The sequence below is a fragment of the Panulirus ornatus genome, chromosome 31 (assembly GCF_036320965.1).
Source record: "Panulirus ornatus isolate Po-2019 chromosome 31, ASM3632096v1, whole genome shotgun sequence".
Taxonomy (NCBI): domain Eukaryota; kingdom Metazoa; phylum Arthropoda; class Malacostraca; order Decapoda; family Palinuridae; genus Panulirus; species Panulirus ornatus.
The window spans coordinates 4,205,485-4,228,275 of NC_092254.1; the positions used below are offsets into that span (position 1 = coordinate 4,205,485).

General features: G+C 40.9%; 1 protein-coding gene across 3 annotated transcripts in view; it reads right to left on the reverse strand.

Moving 5' to 3' along the window:
• Positions 1-2,069: 2,069 nt before the first annotated feature.
• LOC139758726 (uncharacterized) overlaps positions 2,070-22,791 on the reverse strand; it is a 28,529-nt gene continuing 7,807 nt past the window's right edge. For 2 of the 3 annotated variants that reach the window (XM_071680426.1, XM_071680428.1), the window contains 6 exons: positions 13,928-15,109; positions 10,533-12,852; positions 10,274-10,419; positions 8,553-8,757; positions 7,780-7,914; positions 2,070-2,507 (listed from right to left, as the gene is read on the reverse strand). In XM_071680426.1, the coding sequence (XP_071536527.1) occupies positions 2,402-2,507; positions 7,780-7,914; positions 8,553-8,757; positions 10,274-10,419; positions 10,533-12,852; positions 13,928-15,109 (4,094 nt within the window). In that variant the 3' untranslated portion in view covers positions 2,070-2,401. The remainder of the gene's footprint in view (positions 2,508-7,779; positions 7,915-8,552; positions 8,758-10,273; positions 10,420-10,532; positions 12,853-13,927; positions 15,110-22,791) is intronic. The other variant, XM_071680427.1, reaches the window with a different exon arrangement.

Genomic DNA, 22,791 nt, shown 5'->3' on the forward strand with positions numbered 1-22,791 from the left:
CTGTTCTTGATTCATGTTTAGGCCCACCTAGGTTTGAATGTACTTAAACAGCAAACCCAAAGCCAGCTCAGCTGTTCATTCTTCCCTTTGGGCTGATCAGTAAATGAGTACCTGGCTTAGCTTTGGATATGTGTGTGTGTCTGTGTGAAAGATCTGATATATATGTAAACAAAGTTAACAGACAGGGTAACATGTAAATCACAAATACACATGTACCTCTGTTAATAGAACCCTCAGGTTATGAGGCTCATGTATAATGAAGTCAGTAGAAGATAATCCAACAATTAGTAATAATTACAGTATTTTAGTCATTCTGTATCAGGCAGTCTCAAATTTTAAATTGAAAAGCAAACTCCTTTTAAGATAGTTATTATGATTACCCAGAAAGTAGTTTTCTAAATACAGTAATTCTTCAGTTTGTGCTGTGAATATGTTCCTAAAAAACTACTATACTATGCAGAAATCGTGTTAACTGGGGAATTTGGAAGTGGCCAAAATGTATCTATTTTTGTTTCGCAGTGGCCAGGCAACCACCAGTTTCTTCGGTAACATACACAGGAAATTGGAGGTCTGTATCAGGAATAAGGGCTTTGTGGTCAGAGGTTCTGTGAAATTTACAGTGAAGGAGTATGATCAAAGGTAACAGGTACTTCAAGCCTTAAATACATAGGAAACAGTAAGAAAGAGAAAAGAATGGTGTAATAAAAGATGTTGTAAAGCAAAGGAGCTTCAAGATGTGCAGTGGCAAAGAAGGGCCTGGGAGATATGTGGAGAGATGATCATGGAAATTAGTGTGTGAAACGAGAAGGGATGGAGAAGCCTTGCTTAAGATGAAATGTAGCAATTGGAGTAAATGATACTTAGCTGAATTTCTTAAAAAAGGATGTGACTCTGTTATAGATTGTTAGGAAGGATTTTCAATGCACATTGTCTGCAAAAAAACATTGACTGCCCTGCATATATTTTCAAACTTGATATGTGGCTACGTTTTATTGTAGGTACAAGCATATAATGCTCTCAGGGTGAAATCACTGTACATCTGGTCACTGAAGATTAGTTTTTCTAACAGTGTGAGCACCAGCAACCTTCCTCAGGCTATCTTGAGGGAAGTACTTTCTTTACTCTTCCTAGCTGCCTGCACTGGATGCTTAGAATGCACAATCAAGCAGCTGCTTCCTGCAGCACCTAATCAGTGCCTTGCCTCATTCAGATCAAGACCCAGTGGACCCAAAACATGGACCTTGAATACTTGAGGTAAGTTGCCAAATCCATGCTTAGATGTCTGCAGACAGTAATCAAGGCCACATGAGAGATGGCATAGTACTAAAATGCATGTATGACAATGCCTTTAAAAATGTATGTGGAGGCAGACAAAGTATGTTGGCCAACTCTGCATATGGATCATGCTGAAGTACCTGAAGATTGTCAAAATTCATCTACAGTGCCACTATATAAAGGCAAAGAGGATAAAGGTGAGTGTCTGAATTACAGAGGTAGAATTATGTTGAGTGAATGCATGTACAGACTATCAGAATGTAGATGATGTGGGGAGCAGGTGTTTGCTTTTAAGGATGTTTGTGCACCTGAGCAAAAGGCTCCTCACCTCCCCTACTAGTACCAGAGGACCAAGGCTTCTCACCTTGCCTACTAGTACTCGAAGAACAAGGTTTCCCACCTCCCCTGTCAATACCTGAGGAACAAGGCTCCACGCCTCGCCCACCAGTACTTAGGGAACAAGGCTCTTCACCTCCTTTACTAATACTGGAGGTCCAAGGCTCCTCACCTCCCCTGACAGAACTTGAGGTCCAAGGCTCCTCGCCTCCCCTGACAGAACTCGAGGAACAAGGCTCCGCAGCTCCCCTACCAGTAACAAAGGAACAAGGCTTCACACCTCTCTCACCTCCACTCCAGTACTAGAGGCTCCTCACCATCCCAAATTCTGTCAAGTTCTTTAGTTGGAGTTCCAGCCAGAAATGAAACTTATAGAAAATGGGGTTCCAGCTGGAACCAAGTTCAAGTGCACCTCTAGTGGAAACCACACAAGGAAATGCTTCAAAAAATTAAATACATCATCCTGCCAGTGTTTATTCAGTTTTTTCTCATGCAACAGAATTGCTACAGTATTTAGTAAATTCACTACAGTACTGTTCAAAAGAGCTACCGCAGTGTTTGTGTAAAAGTTCCTTACAGTGTTTAATGAAATCACATTCATGTCCAAGACAATGTTAAAGTGTTTTGTGTAACTACTGTAGAATCCAATAATCTACAAATCATTTATACCATCTGCTGGAACTCCTAATGGAGATGATTCTTTTTAGTTTATCCATACTGCAGCATATAGTAGAAACAGTGGTGTGTTGTAGAACACTAGAACAGCAGAAGTGTGATCACAGCCTTTAAGTCAGTGGGCCTCACTTTGCACAATAAAATTGACTGCCTGTAGCAGCCTCAACAGCTGTCGGGGACCAGGAACAACTCCAGCCATTGTCTCCTCCACAGTCTGATGCCTGTAGCACATTTATTTATCAGTCACAGCTATATTGTATGTATGAAAAATAAAAATGAAACCACACAGATATGAATACAACATAGAGGGGAGTGTAAAATTATAAACAGCTAAATTAAAACAGTATAAAGTTGGCAAATGAGGAAAAACAAACCAGCACACCATATTAAGTAAAGACAACATAACAGTAGCAAATTTCAGGAAAATATACAGTATTATCTAAAACTGCCACTGAGCTTTCATCACAAACTGACAAAATTTTTTAAAGATTCTTGACATTGTTTTGGTTGATTTATCTTATTACGAACTTTACCCATATATCTTGTGGCTACTGATATTATAAATATATCAATGGATTAACAGGTATAAGGATGTTTTCCTGTTTACATTCATTTACCTTCAACTATTCTTAATGTCAATATATGGCCCCCAACTCTGAAAAGTTAGGGTATAAGTGTCATGAACAACAGAAACTGAACCAGGATAGTAACTTTAAACCACTTCACACACACACACACATACATATATATATATATATATATATATATATATATATATATATATATATATATATATATATATATATATAGGGGATTAAGAATACTTCCCACGTATTCCCTGCGTGTCGTAGAAGGCGACTAAAAGGGGAGGGAGCGGGGGGCTGGAAATCCTCCCCTCTCGTTTTTTTTCTTTTTTTAATTTTCCAAAAGAAGGAACAGAGGGGGGCCAGGTGAGGATATTCCAAAAAAGGCCCAGTCCTCTGTTCTTAACGCTACCTCGCTAATGCGGGAAATGGCGAATAGTTTAAAAGAAAGAAAAGATTATATATATATATATATATATATATATATATTTTTGCTTTGTCGCTGTCTCCCGCGTTTGCGAGGTAGCGCAAGGAAACAAGACGAAAGAAATGGCCCAACCCACCCCCATACACATGTATATACATACGTCCACACACGCAAATATACATACCTACACAGCTTTCCATGGTTTACCCCAGACGCTTCACATGCCTTGATTCAATCCACTGACAGCACGTCAACCCTGGTATACCACATTGCTCCAATTCACTCTATTCCTTGCCCTCCTTTCACCCTCCTTTATGGTCAGGCCCCAATCACACAAAATCTTTTTCACTCCATCTTTCCACCTCCAATTTGGTCTCCCTCTTCTCCTCATTCCCTCCACCTCCAACACATATATCCTCTTGGTCAATCTTTCCTCACTCATTCTCTCCATGTGACCAAACCATTTCAAAACACCCTCTTCTGCTCTCTCAACCATGCTCTTTTTATTTCCACACATCTCTCTTACCCTTACGTTACTTACTCGATCAAACCACCTCACACCACACATTGTCCTCAGACATCTCATTTCCAGCACATCCATCCTCCTGCGCACAACTCTATCCATAGTCCACGCCTCGCAACCATACAACATTGTTGGAACCACTATTCCTTCAAACATACCCATTTTTGCTTTCCGAGATAATGTTCTCGACTTCCACACATTCTTCAAGGCTCACAGAATTTTCGCCCCCTCCCCCACCCTATGATCCACTTCCGCTTCCATGTTTCCATCCGCTGCCAGATCCACTCCCAGATATCTAAAACACTTCACTTCCTCCAGTTTTTCTCCATTCAAACTCACCTCCCAATTGACTTGACCCTCAACCCTACTGTACCTAATAACCTTGCTCTTATTCACATTTACTCTTAACTTTCTTCTTTCACACACTTTACCAAACTCAGTCACCAGCTTCTGCAGTTTCTCACATGAATCAGCCACCAGCACTGTATCATCAGCGAACAACAACTGACTCACTTCCCAAGCTCTCTCATCCCCAACAGACTTCATCCTTGCCCCTCTTTCCAAAACTCTTGCATTCACCTCCCTAACAACCCCATCCATAAACAAATCAAACAACCATGGAGACATCACACACCCCTGCCGCAAACCTACATTCACTGAGAACCAATCACTTTCCTCTCTTCCTACACGTACACATGCCTTACATCCTCGATAAAAACTTTTCACTGCTTCTAACAATTTGCCTCCCACACCATATATTCTTAATACCTTCCACAGAGCATCACTATCAACTCTATCATATGCCTTCTCCAGATCCATAAATGCTACATACAAATCCATTTGCTTTTCTAAGTATTTCTCACATACATTCTTCAAAGCAAACACCTGATCCACACATCCTCTACCACTTCTGAAACCACACTGCTCTTCCCCAATCTGATGCTCTGTACATGCCTTCACCCTCTCAATCAATACCCTCCCATACAATTTGCCAGGAATACTCAACAAACTTATACCTCTGTAATTTGAGCACTCACTCTTATCCCCTTTGCCTTTGTGCAATGGCACTATGCACACATTCCGCCAATCCTCAGGCACCTCACCATGAGTCATACATACATTAAATAACCTTACCAACCAGTCAACAATACAGTCACCCCCTTTTTTAATAAATTCCACTGCAATACCATCCAAACCTGCTGCCTTGCCGGCTTTCATCTTCCGCAAAGCTTTTACTACCTCTTCTCTGTTTACCAAATCATTTTCCCTAACCCTCGCACTTTTCACACCACCTCGACCAAAACACCCTATATCTGCCACTCTATCATCAAACACATTCAACAAACCTTCAAAATACTCACTCCATCTCCTTCTCACATCACCACTACTTGTTATCACCTCCCCATTTGCGCCCTTCACTGAAGTTCCCATTTGCTCCCTTGTCTTTCGCACTTAGGAGGTAAGTAAAGAGGTAAATAAAATATATATATATATATATATATATATATATATATATATATATATATATATATATCTGGAGAAGGCATATGATAGAGTTGATAGAGATGCTCTGTGGAAAGTATTAAGAATATATGGTGTGGGAGGCAAGTTGTTAGAAGCAGTGAAAAGTTTTATTGAGGATGTAAGGCATGTGTACGTGTAGGAAGAGAGGAAAGTGATTGGTTCTCAGTGAATGTAGGTTTGCGGCAGGGGTGTGTGATGTCTCCATGGTTGTTTAATTTGTTTATGGATGGGGTTGTTAGGGAGGTGAATGCAAGAGTTTTGGAAAGAGGGGCAAGTATGAAGTCTGTTGTGGATGAGAGAGCTTGGGAAGTGAGTCAGTTGTTGTTCGCTGATGATACAGCGCTGGTGGCTGATTCATGTGAGAAACTGCAGAAGCTGGTGACTGAGTTTGGTAAAGTGTGTGAAAGAAGAAAGTTAAGAGTAAATGTGAATAAGAGCAAGGTTATTAGGTACAGTAGGGTTGAGGGTCAAGTCAGTTGGGAGGTAAGTTTGAATGGAGAAAAACTGGAGGAAGTAAATGTTTTAGATATCTGGGAGTGGATCTGGCAGCGGATGGAACCATGGAAGCGGAAGTGAATCATAGGGTGGGGGAGGGGGCGAAAATCCTGGGAGCCTTGAAGAATGTGTGGAAGTCGAGAACATTATCTCGGAAAGCAAAAATGGGTATGTTTGAAGGAATAGTGGTCCCAACAATGTATGGTTGCGAGGCGTGGGCTATGGATAGAGTTGTGCGCAGGAGGATGGATGTGCTGGAAATGAGATGTTTGAGGACAATGTGTGGTGTGAGGTGGTTTGATCGAGTAAGTAAGGTAAGGGTAAGAGAGATGTGTGGAAATAAAAAGAGCGTGGTTGAGAGAGCAGAAGAGGGTGTTTTGAAATGGTTTGGGCACATGGAGAGAATGAGTGAGGAAAGATTGACCAAGAGGATATATGTGTCGGAGGTGGAGGGAACGAGAAGTGGGAGACCAAATTGGAGGTGGAAAGATGGAGTGAAAAAGATTTTGTGTGATCGGGGCCTGAACATGCAGGAGGGTGAAAGGAGGGCAAGGAATAGAGTGAATTGGATCGATGTGGTATACCGGGGTTGACGTGCTGTCAGTGGATTAAAACAGGCATGTGAAGCGTCTGGGGTAAACCATGGAAAGCTGTGTAGGTATGTATATTTGCGTGTGTGGACGTATGTATATACATGTGTATGGGGGTGGGTTGGGCCATTTCTTTCGTCTGTTTCATTGTGCTACCTCACAAACGCGGGAGACCGGCAAAAAAAAAAAAAAAAAATCATTATTTTTATTTTACTTTGTCTCTGTCTCCCGTGTTAGCGAGGTAGCGCAAGGAAACAGACGAAAGAATGGCCCAACCCACCCACATACACATGTATATACATACATGTCCACACGCACATATACATACCTATATATTTCAATGTATACATATATACATACACAGACATACATATATACACATGTACATAATTCATACTTGATCGTTGTTTCCTATGTTAGTGAGGTAATGCCAGGAACAGACGAAGAAAGACAGCATCAACTTGTATCCATTCTTTAGCTGTCGTGTAATGCACTGAAACCGTAGCTACCTCTCAACAACCAGGCCCCATGGACCTTTCCATGGTTTACCTTGGGCACCTCACATGCCCTGGTTCAGTCCAGTGACAAAATGTCGACCTCTGTATACTTCATTCCAACTCACCCTTTTTCATGTATGCCTTTCATTCTCCTGCATGTTAAGCCCATGGTCTCTCAAAATCTCTCATTTACATCCTTCCATCTCCAATTTGGTCTTCCCGTTCTTGCTCCCTCCACTTCTGACACATGTATCCTCTTTTTTAAACTTTCCCTGCTCTTTCTCTTATGTTCAACCATTTCAGCACACCCTCAGCTTTCTCAACCACACTGATGTTATTACCACAAATCTGTCTTACCCTTTCATTACTACTTGATCATACCATCCCACACTACCATGTACTGTTCTCAAACATTTCATTTCCAATACATCCACTCCCCTCCATATGTCTTATCTATAGCCCATACCTTGCATCCATATAATAATGTTAGGACTACTATACCTTCAAGCATACCAATTTTTGCCCTCCCAGATATAGGTCTCTCGTTCCACACATTCTTCAGTGCTCCCTGGCAGAACCTTTGCCATATCACCCAGCCTATGACTTCTGCTTCCATGGTTTCATTTGATACCATGTCCACTCCCAGGTATCTAAAACATTTGACTTCCTCCAATTTTTCTCCATTCAAACTCACACCCCAACTAACTTGTCTGTTAACCATACTAAAGCTGATAACCTTGCTTTTATTCAGTTATGGTGCCTTAAAAATGGTGTGTGTACAGTTCATGGCTGACCTGAGGTTGCCAACATTGATGGTGGCACAAGGATAGAGTGTGTACACTTCATGACTGACCTGAGGTTGCCAACAGTGATGGTAGCACAAGGATGGAGTGAGTATAGTTCATCTGTGTTGGGTGCTGGTGGCTGTAACTGTAGAAGTAAATCCACACTAACATGGCCTTCCAAATTGAATAATGTCACCTTTATACTGAAAAAATAATGATGCAAGAAACTGTATCATCTGCTTTCTATAATGCATTGGGATAAACTAAATTAAACATAATCTTTCATGTACAAAACAAATTCCTCCAGACGATAATGTTCATATGTAGGGAGCATTACTGTCAGTCTATGGTTATAAGAAGACTCAATCCATTTTCCTGTGATTATTTTTACAGCACAAGATGGTAGCTCATCTAATACTACCATTTCTCCTTTAATAATTATGTATGGAATACTTAGGTAGAACAAGTCATTGTCATGCACTGTAACAAAAACAGATATTAATTTTCTATGATATTTTTTTCTAAGAAAAAGAAATACAAAGAAGCATATATTCTTTTACTGAATATGACAACTACTGCTTTAAAATACTGTCAGAAAAGATATGAAATAATAATATCACCTGGTTATCGGGAAGTGGTGAAGTAAGTATAATTCAAAAGAGGGAACATGGAAGATAGTGACTAGTTATGACAACAACTTCAAGACCAAGCTTGGTAATACTGCTCTTAATGTCAAGCAGGTTCAATCTATCCAAACAAGAAATTCACATGAAACACTAACACATAGGCATAGAAAATTTAATATACCACCATCAGAGATAAAGTGGTCAATATAACATACCTGTCTTGCAAAAACAATGTTAAATATGAAGTCTTCACCATATGTAGCTCAATCATCATATTGAAAATATCTTGGTATACAGCAGAAACTTTGGATAAAATATCACCAATTTCACAAAGAAGCAGTCCATCCAACTTGGCCACTGCCGATTCCAGGCGACAACCCAACACATTTAGAATGAGTTTTCCACAGGCAGTAGACACCTCTGCAAGTTACTCTAAGTAAGCACAATATTTTGCCAAATTCTTAAATGTCTTATTTATTTATTTCATTATACTTTGTCACTCTCTTCCGTGTTAGCGAGGTAGCGCAAGGAAACAGACAAAAGAATGGCCCAACCCACCCACATACACATGTATATACATACATTTCCACACACAGCACATATACATACCTATACATCTCAACATATACATATATATACACACCCAGACATATACATATATATACATGTACATAAAAAATAATGTCAAACCAGATAAACTTTATTTGATTTCAATGGTACATACACACACACACACACACAATACTCTCATTAATTTAGTGTCATATACCAGATAAACATATTGTGATTCAAGTGGTACAAACACCTTTTTTTTCACACATGCTCGCCATATCCCACGAGCAAGGTAGTGTCAAGAATAGATGACAGAGCCCTAGAGGGAAAATTCCTCACTTGGCTCCTTGCTGTTTTTCTTTTGATGAGTAATACAGAAAGGGAGGATTTCCAGCCAGCCACTCCTGCCCCTATAGTTGTCTTCTATGAATGCAGGGGGTACTATGGGTAGTTTTCTTTCTTCCCTATATCCAGGGATAACACTCACACATACAATACTCACATTAAATAGTGTCTTATACCAGATAAACTTAATGATTTATGTGACACACACACAATGATCATATTAAATGGTGTATTCTACAAGATAAATTGGTTTGAGATACTCACATTAAACAATTTTATACCAGACGGACTTCAAATGATTTAAGTAGTACACACACACACACACACACACAATAATCACATTTTCTCTCATATCTCATCACTATACAAACAGGAATTTATGGTGTTCAGAAAACCAAAGAAAGGATTATGGTTAAGAAGACAAATAGGAATGATGATGGCTCAGAAGAGAAGACAGAAGTGATGATAGTTCAGAAAAGTAGACAAGAGTGATGATGGTTCAGAAGAGCTGACAAGTGATGGTGGTTTGGAAGAGCAGACAGGAGTGATGATAGTTCAGAAGAGCAGACGGGAGTGGTGATGGTCTGGAAGCACAAACAGGAGTGATAATGGCTCAGAGGAATAGACAGGAGTAATGATGCTTCAAAAGAGCAGACAGGAGTGATGATGGCTCAGATGAGCAGACAGGAGTAATGATGGTTCAGACAAGTGATGGTGGTTTGAAAGAGCAGACAGGAGTGATGATGGTTCAGAAAAGCAGACGGGAGTGGTGATGGTCTGGAAGCACAAACAGGAGTGATAATGGCTCAGAGGAGTAGACAGGAGTAATGATGCTTCAAAAGAGCAGACAGGAGTGATGATGGCTGAGATGAGCAGACAGGAGTAATGATGGTTCAGATAAGCGGACAAGGATGAGAGTTCTGATGAGCAGAAAGTGATCGTGCATTGGGTTTCTGTATCTTCCTTTCATGACCATAACACAATATCCACTGTATAATGGAAAATCATTTATCTAATTAAAGAGAAATAAGATACTCACTTGAAGCCTGTGGACTCCAGGCAGCAGATGAAACTCTCCAGTGGCTGTTGTAACGTATTACATTTAGACCTAATTCTAGTGGGCTATTCTGCAGCATTAAATACCTTTCTCCCTCATATATATCCTTCACTACCCACAAGTAGTCACTGTCAAAAAAGGATATGAATAGCTAATAAGAACAAAAAGTTAAAGAATGATATATTATTAAGCATTATTCACATATTTCCCCACAAAACAAATAAGATGTGTAATTGCTTACCTGGGTGTGAAGATCAGGGTACCAGGAGTGAGACAACAGCCTCTACTACAATGAAGCTGATTTTCTATTTTATCTGATACCTTACACAGAGAAACCTCTTTATATAGCATTTTCTCTCCGTCACTTTTATTTTCTTCACAATGATCGACCTCAATCCATACTTTTGGCTTATCTATAGGACTCCCTGCACTGTCAGCATCATAGCCTTGTGTACCACTGAATATCTCATCACCACTTGTCTTGCTCATTTTATCTGCAGATTTCAGTATCATATCTGTGTGTGAACAAATCTTATGTGTGCAGTGATTTGCATGAGAGGCACTGAAAGCCAACGAGTGTTCTGGATCCAACTTTGACAAGTTAGCAATGGAATTAATATCCAGTGAAGGTGAACTAAGTAAAGGGACTTTTGTAGTACACTTATCTGTCTGGTGAAGTGTTAAGTTGGTGTTTTCATTCATATACTGGAAGGATAAACTTGCTAGTGACCTCTCTCTGGAACAAACAGACCCATTTGCTGACATTTCTAAATTAGACTGAGTATTGTGAAGTACACTAGCACGTTCTATGAATGAAGTTATCAGTGGCATCACCTGATCAACTGTACAAGCGGCCAATGATTCACGTCGATTCTGTTCTTTTACTTTTCTTTCTCTTGGCACAAATGCCTGTGAGGAAACTTTATCATTCACATCACCTGTTAAAGGGGAAATCTCTGTGCTGTTGTCACTGATGTTAACAAGAGACAGGTTGATGTCATTTACCAGTTCCTCAGCACCATGATCCTCAGGAATGTTAGATACAGTACTCATTCCCTCATTTATATTACTGTTCAGCAAGAAATGCTCTTTATGGCTAGATAAATATGAGGAATGGGAACCAGTCAGAGGGAGGGGGTCAACCTGGGAGAGGGTCAAGGAATGGGGGCCACCCTGGGGCAGGGGCAACTGTAAGGAACTATCTTGGGATATAATCTTGGATGGGGACAAAGAGTAGGATTGTATTTGGGTCATGGATTTGAGGTGGGACTCATCCTGGGGTAAGAACAAGGAATGGCACCCAACTTGGGGTGGGGAGGGGCAAGTATGAGATGAAGAGGAGTGATTAACATCACTTACAAAACATTTAGGTAATGGCTCGTCTGTTGATACCGAAGAATGTACCCTTTTTCCACAGAGCTGAGACTTATCAATATCTTTCTGTACATCAGGTGTGGGAAGGGCTTTCTTGGCCAAGGATTCTTTTCTACAAATTTTATCTTCACTGTAATTCAAGCTAATATTGTCAGCATCATCAAAACCATTCTGTTTAATTTTAGACTCGGTATCATTTTCCTTTTCACAATCTTTAGGCTTTACAGAAAATGATTGGAAAATGGAAGGAGAAAAGTTGCAGATACCGTCTAAGTGGCTTAAGGAAGATAAATCCTTTGACTGGTCTGGTAATAAAGGATCTGTCTTATTTTCCAACTGTGTGACTGCTTCTTTATGTATAATCCTCTGGATTTGGTCATTCTGGGTAAATACAGTCACCTGATCTGCTGGAAAGGTCCCCTCTATGTCTGTAATTTTTCTCTGTGCCAAATCATTTTCAGTCCCACTAATGACCTGACTTAGACATTTCATTTCTATATCAGCAGTCATTGTTTTGGTCATGTCATCATGAATAAACGTAGCATTCTGGAATACTGGAGAGGAAAACTCTATTTTCTTCGTTTTCTTCTGAAATGGATGATGTTGCCTAAGACTATCCACTTGACCTGTTGGATGGTTCAACTCTTTATCAGCAATAATCACTTGACCTGGATTATCTCTGGTCAACCTTGTCATTTGACGTGTTCGAGGGGTTATTTTCAAATGAGCACTTACCTTCTGGATCGCGTCATTTTGAGATAAATCAGGTACTTGACTGTTACATTCCATATCTTTAATCTTCCTTTGGAGTGGCTTGTCTTGGATCTCTGTAGTAATGTGATCTGTTTCACAGGTTGCTTTCTTATCAGTAGCAATGTGATCTGTTTCAAAGGTTACCTCTTTGTCAGCAGTACTAAGATCTGTTTCAAAGGTTTCCTCCTTGTCAGCAGTTTTGTGATCTGTTTCAAAGGTTACCTCCTTCTCAGCAGTATTGTGATTTGTTTCAAATATTGCTTTCTTGTCTGCATTATTGTAATCTGTTTCGAAGGTTACTTCCTTATCAACAGTGATCTTCTTGATCGGGCTATTTCTACTTGAATTAAAAACCTGAACTACAGAAGAGGCTGACTCTAGCCCAGCAGTAACTTTCGAAGTTAAGTCATCTTGGGTTATCTGGGTCACTGGACCTAATGGATGACAAGAGACATTTGGATACTATGTAAAATAGTAACTGATGTAAGAAATCATATTTCTGGAGAGGAAATGTGATAACTGAAAATGTTTTGGCAAAAGGAAATGTGATGAGGAGACCTAAAAAATGTGTAATGGACGAGATAAGAATTTTAAACTTTGCCGGCTTACAGATATATGGCTAAAACCATTTTTTTATTTACATTAATGGCTCCAGTTAGGAGGAAAGTCCACATCAAGGCTGGACCATAAGTGAATTATGAAAAGATTAAAAGAAGAGACAAGGGAAAGTATTCACAAATTCTGGAGGATGTGAAAAACATCTTTTAAAATGTGACAGGTCATAGTAACTGCTTAAGACATGAAAGGGTAACGAGTTCCAAAGCTTACATTATATGGATGCGATATATAGGCTACTGATAAGATAAGATTGTGCAGGGGGTGGATGTGTTGGAAATGAAAATGTCTGAGGGCAATATGTGGTGTGAGGTGGTTTGATCGGGTAAGTAATGAAAGGGTAAGAGAGAGGTTACAGATATTTGAGGATACTTCTCTTACACTGGATACACACATTTGAGGATACTTCTTTCACAGTGGCTGCAGGTATTTGTGGATACTTCTCTTCCACTGGATACACACATTTGAGGAAAATTCTCCTACACTAGCTACAAATATTTGAGGATATTGCTCTCATACTGGCCACAAACATTTGAAGATACTTTCCTCACAGTCCACAGTCATCTGGGGATACTTCTCACACACTAGCTACTGAGATCTGAGATAATGCAATCTATTGTTTTCCATTTTCTGTCATGAAAGCATTAGGTAACAAATCATGTCATCAGGCAGTTTAATAAAAAGTAAACTTCAAAATATCTGCAAGTAGAGTAGTCTATATCATCTGGAAAAATCAAATATTTCTAATAACAAACTTGAAAAACAGAGTGATTAAATTGAAGCTATTGTGGTTAAGAATGTAACAGCTCAGGCATACACAACCCAATAATTATATTCAGGATATATCTTACAAATTCATTCATAAACATATCAAAAGGATGCAGATTCACTCACCTCTAGGTATAAATATGCCCAAATCAGCAGTACTATGTCTTGGGCAAGACATATCCATATCAGGGGTAACATACTGGGATGACAAAGCCAAATGTCTTGCTCGATTACTTGTTTCCATATGAGTCATAATCTTCTCCGTCATTTCACCCCAGGTTAACTTGGCCACCTGACTTACTAGACAAGTCATCTCCATATCAGTGTTTATCTTCTCTGTCATGTCACCCTGGGTTAATTTGGCCACCTGACTTACTGGACAAGTCATCTCCATATCAGCGTTTACCTTCTCCGTCATGTCACCCTGGGTTAACTTGGCCACCTGACTTACAGGACAAGTCATCTCCATATCAATGTTTATCTTCTCTGTCATGTCACCCTGGGTTAACTTGACCACCTGACTTACTGGACAAATCATCTCCATGTCAGCGTTTACCTTCTCCGTCATGTCACACTGGGTTAACTTGGCCACCTGACTTACTGGACAAGTCATCTCCATATCAATGTTTATCTTCTCTGTCATTTCACCATGGGTTAACTTGGCCACCTGACTTACTGGACAAGTCATCTCCATATCAGCATTTACCTTCTCTGTCATGTCACACTGGGTTAACTTGGCCACCTGACTTATAGGACAAGTCATCTCCATATCAGTGTTCATCTTCTCCGTCATGTCACCCTGGGTTAACTTGGCCACCTGACTTACTGGACAAGTCATCTCCATATCAATGTTTATCTTCTCTGTCATTTCACCATGGGTTAACTTGGCCACCTGACTTACTGGACAAGTCATCTCCATACTAGTGTTTACCTTCTCTGTCATGTCACCATGGGTTAACCTATCCACCTGACTTACTGGAAAAGTCATCTCCATATCAGTCATGCCATCCTGAATTAACCAGGCCACCTGACTTGCTGGATTAGTTATCTCCATATCAATTGTTATCTTCTTAGTCATGTTACCCTGGTTCAATCTGGACACCTGACTAGCTGGATTAGTCAACTCCATATCAGTCATGTCACCCTGCATTAACTTGGCCACATGATCTGCTGGACATGTCCTCCCTTTATCCATGGTAATTTTGTGGGTTCTAATCCCTTGAGTTAACCTGGACGTCTCACCAGCTGAAACAGTCGTTTTCATGTATTCATCAGTATTCTTGGTCTCCTCCCTTCTATATGTGTCATCTATGGAGTAAACAAAACTATGATTATTGATACTTTTATAACACAAAATCTTAAATTTGCAATATACCAAGGACTCACTTTGATGTCAACTCTTACCTTATTTGTGTGTGTGTGTGTATTTTAATTATCTATAATTACCCAAGGACCAATATCTTTTTAAAAGCTCCTGCAACTTAAGGCTGTGCTAATTCCCATAGCAAGGAAATGTGGACTCCTTTGGTGTGTAAAGTTCCTTTAAGCAGATAAGATGCTCTACTTATCTATCTATCTATCTATATCTCTGATGCCCATTCTCCTTGGGATTTCCCTCAAGGGGTTGGCCATGGCAAAAGAGTCTCTATAACTGGTGAACTCCACTGCCACTTCTTCGTCCATTACCTGGCACTACCTTGCTAATGCGGGATGTGGCGATCAAGTATAATAAAATAAATATATGAATAGATAAGGACTGTTATACTATCAAACACATCCACCATCCATCTTTACCCTTATATGTAGTGACCTCTCTTTCCATACATTTCTCTAGGCATCCTAAACCTTTGCTCCCTCATCCATCCTATTCTTCACTCCAGGTCCGATGGGTCAATCTGCTGCCAAATCCACTCTTATGTACCTAAAATTTTCCACTTACTCTAAGTTCTCCCCATTCAATCTCATACTCCAAATAACTTCTCTCTTTTAACTGCCAGACCTAATAACTTTGTTTCTTTTCACATTTACTCTTAACTTTCTCCTTTCACATGCTATCAAACTCAGAGACAAGTTTCTGCAGTTCCTCACTCAAAACTGCCACCAGCACCATATAATCAGCAAACAACAACTGACTACATATCTGGTCCTCTCTCCATGACCCTTGCACTCACATCCCTCACCATTTCATCAATAAATAGACATGATACTATTTAGGATAGCAGGAGGGACAAGTTAATTGGGGTGTAAGCATGAATGGAGAAAACTTGCCAGAAATGAAGTGTTTTAGATATCTAGGAGTAGAATTGGCAGCAAATGGAACCATAAAAGAAGTGAGTTATAGGGTGGGGAAGGGAGCGAAGGTTCTGGTAGCAATGAAGAATGTGGGCACAGAGAAGATTTTCTCAGAATGCAAAAATGGGTATGTATATGGATGTACATATGTATGTATTAATTTATTCATTCATTTATTATACTTGATTGCTGTTTCCCGCGTCAGCAAGGTAATGCCAGGAAACAGACGAAGCATGGTCCATCCACTCATACACACACACACATATGTATATATATATATATAGGTACAGTAGGGTTGAGGGTCAAGTCAATTGGGAGGTGAGTTTGAATGGAGAAAAACTGGAGGAAGTGAAGTGTTTTAGATATCTGGGAGTGGATCTGGCAGCGGATGGAACCATGGAAGCGGAAGTGGATCATAGGGTGGGGGAGGGGGCGAAAATTCTGGGGGCCTTGAAGAATGTGTGGAAGTCGAGAACATTATCTCGGAAAGCAAAAATGGGTATGTTTGAAGGAATAGTGGTTCCAACAATGTTGTATGGTTGCGAGGCGTGGGCTATGGATAGAGTTGTGCGCAGGAGGATGGATGTGCTGGAAATGAGATGTTTGAGGACAATGTGTGGTGTGAGGTGGTTTGATCGAGTGAGTAACGTAAGGGTAAGAGAGATGTGTGGAAATAAAAAGAGCGTGGTTGAGAGAGCAGAAGAGGGTGTTTTGAAGTGGTTTGGGCACATGGAGAGGATGAGTGAGGAAAGATTGACCAAGAGGATATATGTGTCGGAGGTGGAGGGAACAAGGAGAAGAGGGAGACCAAATTGGAGGTGGAAAGATGGAGTGAAAAAGATTTTGTGCGATCGGGGCCTGAATATGCAGGAGGGTGAAAGGAAGGCAAGGAATAGAGTGAATTGGAGCGATGTGGTATACCGGGGTTCACGTGCTGTCAGTGGATTGAATCAAGGCATGTGAAGCGTCTGGGGTAAGCCATGGAAAGCTGTGTAGGTATGTATATTTGCGTGTGTGGACGTATGTATATACATGTGTATGGGGGGGGTTGGGCCATTTCTTTCGTCTGTTTCCTTGCGCTACCTCGCAAACGCGGGAGACTGACAAAGTATAATAAAATAAAAAAATAATATATATATATATATATATATATATGGTTCTCAGTGAATGTAGGTTTGCGGCAGGGGTGTGTGATGTCTCCATGGTTGTTTAATTTGTTTATGGATGGGGTTGTTAGGGAGGTAAATGCAAGAGTTTTGGAAAGAGGGGCAAGTATGAAGTCTGTTGGGGATGAGAGAGCTTGGGAAGTGAGTCAGTTGTTGTTCGCTGATGATACAGCGCTGGTGGCTGATTCATGTGAGAAACTGCAGAAGCTGGTGACTGAGTTTGGTAAAGTGTGTGAAAGAAGAAAGTTAAGAGTAAATATGAATAAGAGCAAGGTTATTAGGTACAGTAGGGTTGAGGGTCAAGTCAATTGGGAGGTAAGTTTGAATGGAGAAAAACTGGAGGAAGTAAAGTGTTTTAGATATCTGGGAGTGGATCTGGCAGCGGATGGAACCATGGAAGCGGAAGTGGATCATAGGGTGGGGGAGGGGGGGAAAATCCTGGAAGCCTTGAAGAATGTGTGGAAGTCAAGAACATTATCTCGGAAAGCAAAAATGGGTATGTTTGAAGGAATAGTGGTTCCAACAATGTTGTACGGTTGCGAGGCGTGGGCTATGGATAGAGTTGTGCGCAGGAGGGTGGATGTGCTGGAAATGAGATGTTTGAGGACAATGTGTGGTGTGAGGTGGTTTGATCGAGTAAGTTACGTAAGGGTAAGAGAGATGTGTGGAAATAAAAAGAGCATGGTTGAGAGAGCAGAAGAGGGTGTTTTGAAATGGTTTGGGCACATGGAGAGAATGAGTGAGGAAAGATTGACCAAGAGGATATATTGTCGGAGGTGGAGGGAACGAGGAGAAGTGGGAGACCAAATTGGAGGTGGAAAGATGGAGTGAAAAAGATTCTGTGTGATCGGGGCCTGAACATGCAGGAGGGTGAAAGGAGGGCAAGGAATAGAGTGAATTAGATCGATGTGGTATACCGGGGTTGACGTGCTGTCAGTGGATTAAATCAGGGCATGTGAAGTGTCTGGGGTAAACCATGGAAAGCTGTGTTGGTATGTATATTTGCGTGTGTGGACATATGTATATACATGTGTATGGGGGTGGGTTGGGCCATTTCTTTTGTCTGTTTCCTTGCGCTACCTCGCAAATGCGGGAGACAGCGACAAAGCAAAAAAAGCAAAAAAATATATATATATATATATATATATATATATATATATATATATATATATATATATGAAGTCTGTTGGGGATGAGAGAACTTGGGAAGTGAGTCAGTTGTTGTTCGCTGATGATACAGCGCTGGTGGCTGATTCATGTGAGAAACTGCAGAAGCTGGTGACAGTTTGGTAAAGTGTGTGAAAGAAGAAAGTTAAGAGTAAATGTGAATAAGAGCAAGGTTATTAGGTACAGTAGGGTTGAGGGTCAAGTCAATTGGGAGGTGAGTTTGAATGGAGAAAAACTGGAGGAAGTGAAGTGTTTTAGATATCTGGGAGTGGATCTGGCAGTGGATGGAACCATGGAAGCGGAAGTGGATCATAGGGTGGGGGAGGGGGCAAAAATTCTGGGAGCCTTGAAGAATGTGTGGAAGTTGAGAACATTATCTCGGAAAGCAAAAATGGGTATGTTTGAAGGAATAGTGGTTCCAACAATGTTGTATGGTTGCGAGGCGTGGGCTATGCCATGATAGAGTTGTGCGCAGGAGGATGGATGTGCTGGAAATGAGATGTTTGAGGACAATGTGTGGTGTGAGGTGGTTTGATCGAGTAAGTAACGTAAGGGTAAGAGAGATGTGTGGAAATAAAAAGAGCATGGTTGAGAGAGCAGAAGAGGGTGTTTTGAAATGGTTTGGGCACATGGAGAGAATGAGTGAGGAAAGATTGACCAAGAGGATATATGTGTCGGAGGTGGAGGGAACGAGGAGAAGTGGGAGACCAAATTGGAGGTGGAAAGATGGAGTGAAAAAGATTCTGTGTGATTGGGGCCTGAACATGCAGGAGGGTGAAAGGAGGGCAAGGAATAGAGTGAATTGGATCGATGTGGTATACCGGGGTTGACGTGCTGTCAGTGGATTAAATCAGGGCATATGAAGTGTCTGGGGTAAACCATGGAAAGCTGTTGGTATGTATATTTGCGTGTGTGGACATATGTATATACATGTGTATGGGGGTGGGTTGGGCCATTTCTTTTGTCTGTTTCCTTGCGCTACCTCGCAAACGCGGGAGACAGCGACAAAGCAAAAAAAGCAAAAAAAAAAATATATATATATATATATATATATATGAAGTCTGTTGGGGATGAGAGAACTTGGGAAGTGAGTCAGTTGTTGTTCGCTGATGATACAGCGCTGGTGGCTGATTCATGTGAGAAACTGCAGAAGCTGGTGATAGTTTGGTAAAGTGTGTGAAAGAAGAAAGTTAAGAGTAAATGTGAATAAGAGCAAGGTTATTAGGTACAGTAGGGTTGAGGGTCAAGTCAATTGGGAGGTGAGTTTGAATGGAGAAAAACTGGAGGAAGTGAAGTGTTTTAGATATCTGGGAGTGGATCTGGCAGCGGATGGAACCATGGAAGCGGAAGTGGATCATAGGGTGGGGGAGGGGGCAAAAATTCTGGGAGCCTTGAAGAATGTGTGGAAGTCGAGAACATTATCTTGGAAAGCAAAAAATGGGTATGTTTGAAGGAATAGTGGTTCCAACAATGTTGTATGGTTGCGAGGCGTGGGCTATGCCATGATAGAGTTGTGCGCAGGAGGATGGATGTGCTGGAAATGAGATGTTTGAGGACAATGTGTGGTGTGAGGTGGTTTGATCGAGTAAGTAACGTAAGGGTAAGAGAGATATGTGGAAATAAAAAGAGCATGGTTGAGAGAGCAGAAGAGGGTGTTTTGAAATGGTTTGGGCACATGGAGAGAATGAGTGAGGAAAGATTGACCAAGAGGATATATGTGTCGGAGGTGGAGGGAACGAGGAGAAGAGGGAGACCAAATTGGAGGTGGAAAGATGGAGTGAAAAAGATTTTGTGATCGGGGCCTGAACATGCAGGAGGGTGAAAGGAGGGCAAGGAATAGAGTGAATTGGAGCGATGTGGTATACCGGGGTTGACGTGCTGTCAGTGGATTGAATCGGGGCATGTGAAGCGTCTGGGGTAAACCATGGAAAGCTGTGTAGGTATGTATATTTGCGTGTGTGGACGTATGTATATACATGTGTATGGGGGTGGGTTGGGCCATTTCTTTCGTCTGTTTCCTTGCGCTACCTCGCAAACGCGGGAGACAGCGACAAAGTATAATAAAATAAATAATATAATATATATATATATATATATATATATATATATATATATATATACCTCTGTAATTTGAGCACTCACTCTTATCCCCTTTGCCTTTGTACAATGGCACTATGCACGCATTCCGCCAATCCTCAGGCACCTCACCATGAGTCATACATACATTAAATAACCTTACCAACCAGTCAACAATACAGTCACCCCCTTTTTTAATAAATTCCACTGCAATACCATCCAAACCTGCTGCCTTGCCGGCTTTCATCATCCGCAAAGCTTTTACTACCTCTTCTCTGTTTACCAAATCATATATATATATATATATATTTTTTTTTTTCATACTATTCGCCATTTCCCGCGATAGCGAGGTAGCGTTAAGAACAGAGGACTGGGCCTTTGAGGGAATATCCTCACCTGGCCCTCTTCTCTGTTCCTTCTTTTGGAAAATTAAAAAAAAAAAACGAGAGGGGAGGATTTCCAGCCCCCCGCTTCGGCGACTAAAAGGGAACGGAGCGGGGGGCTGGAAATCCTCCCCTCTCATTTTTTTTTTTTTAATTTTCCAAAAGAATGAACAGAGAAGAGGGCCAGGTGAGGATATTCCCTCAAAGGCCCAGTCCTCTGTTCTTAACGCTACCTCGCTATCGCGGGAAATGGCGAATAGTATAGAAAAAAAAAAAATATATATATATGATTTGGTAAACAGAGAAGAGGTAGTAAAAGCTTTGCGGAAGATGAAAGCCGGCAAGGCAGCAGGTTTGGATGGTATTGCAGTGGAATTTATTAAAAAAGGGGGTGACTGTATTGTTGACTGGTTGGTAAGGTTATTTAATGTATGTATGACTCATGGTGAGGTGCCTGAAGATTGGCAGAATGCGTGCATAGTGCCATTGTACAAAGGCAAAGGGGATAAGAGTGAGTGCTCAAATTACAGAGGTATAAGTTTGTTGAGTATTCCTGGTAAATTATATGGGAGGGTATTGATTGAGAGGGTGAAGGCATGTACAGAGCATCAGATTGGGGAAGAGCAGTGTGGTTTCAGAAGTGGTAGAGGATGTGTGGATCAGGTGTTTGCTTTGAAGAATGTATGTGAGAAATACTTAGAAAAGCAAATGGATTTGTATGTAGCATTTATGGATCTGGAGAAGGCATATGATAGAGTTGATAGAGATACTCTGTGGAAGGTATTAAGAATATATGGTGTGGGAGGCAAATTGTTAGAAGCAGTGAAAAGTTTTTATCGAGGATGTAAGGCATGTGTACGTGTAGGAAGAGAGGAAAGTGATTGGTTCTCAGTGAATGTAGGTTTGCGGCAGGGGTGTGTGATGTCTCCATGGTTGTTTAATTTGTTTATGGATGGGGTTGTTAGGGAGGTGAATGCAAGAGTTTTGGAAAGAGGGGCAAGTATGAAGTCTGTTGTGGATGAGAGAGCTTGGGAAGTGAGTCAGTTGTTGTTCGCTGATGATACAGCGCTGGTGGCTGATTCATGTGAGAAACTGCAGAAGCTGGTGACTGAGTTTGGTAAAGTGTGTGAAAGAAGAAAGTTAAGAGTAAATGTGAATAAGAGCAAGGTTATTAGGTACAGTAGGGTTGAGGGTCAAGTCAATTGGGAGGTAAGGTTGAATGGAGAAAAACTGGAGGAAGTAAAGTGTTTTAGATATCTGAGAGTGGATCTGGCAGCGGATGGAACCATGGAAGCGGAAGTGGATCATAGGGTGGGGGAGGGGGCGAAAATCCTGGGAGCCTTGAAGAATGAGTGGAAGTCGAGAACATTATCTCGGAAAGCAAAAATGGGTATGTTTGAAGGAATAGTGGTTCCAACAATGTTGTATGGTTGCGAGGCGTGGGCTATGGATAGAGTTGTGCGCAGGAGGGTGGATGTGCTGGAAATGAGATGTTTGAGGACAATATGTGGTGTGAGGTGGTTTGATCAAGACAGCAAAAAAAAAAAAAAGAGAAAAATATATATATATATATATATATATATATATATATATATATATATATATATTTTTTTTATTAAACTTTGTCGCTGTCTCCCGCGTTTGCGAGGTAGCGCAAGGAAACAGACGAAAGAAATGGCCCAACCCCTCCCCATACACATGTATATACATACGTCCACACACGCAAATATACATACCTACACAGCTTTCCATGGTTTACCCCAGACGCTTCACATGCCCTGCTTCAATCCACTGACAGCACGTCAACCCCGGTATACCACATCGCTCCAATTCACTCTATTCCTTGCCCTCCTTTCACCCTCCTGCATGTTCAGGCCCCGATCACACAAAATCTTTTTCACTCCAT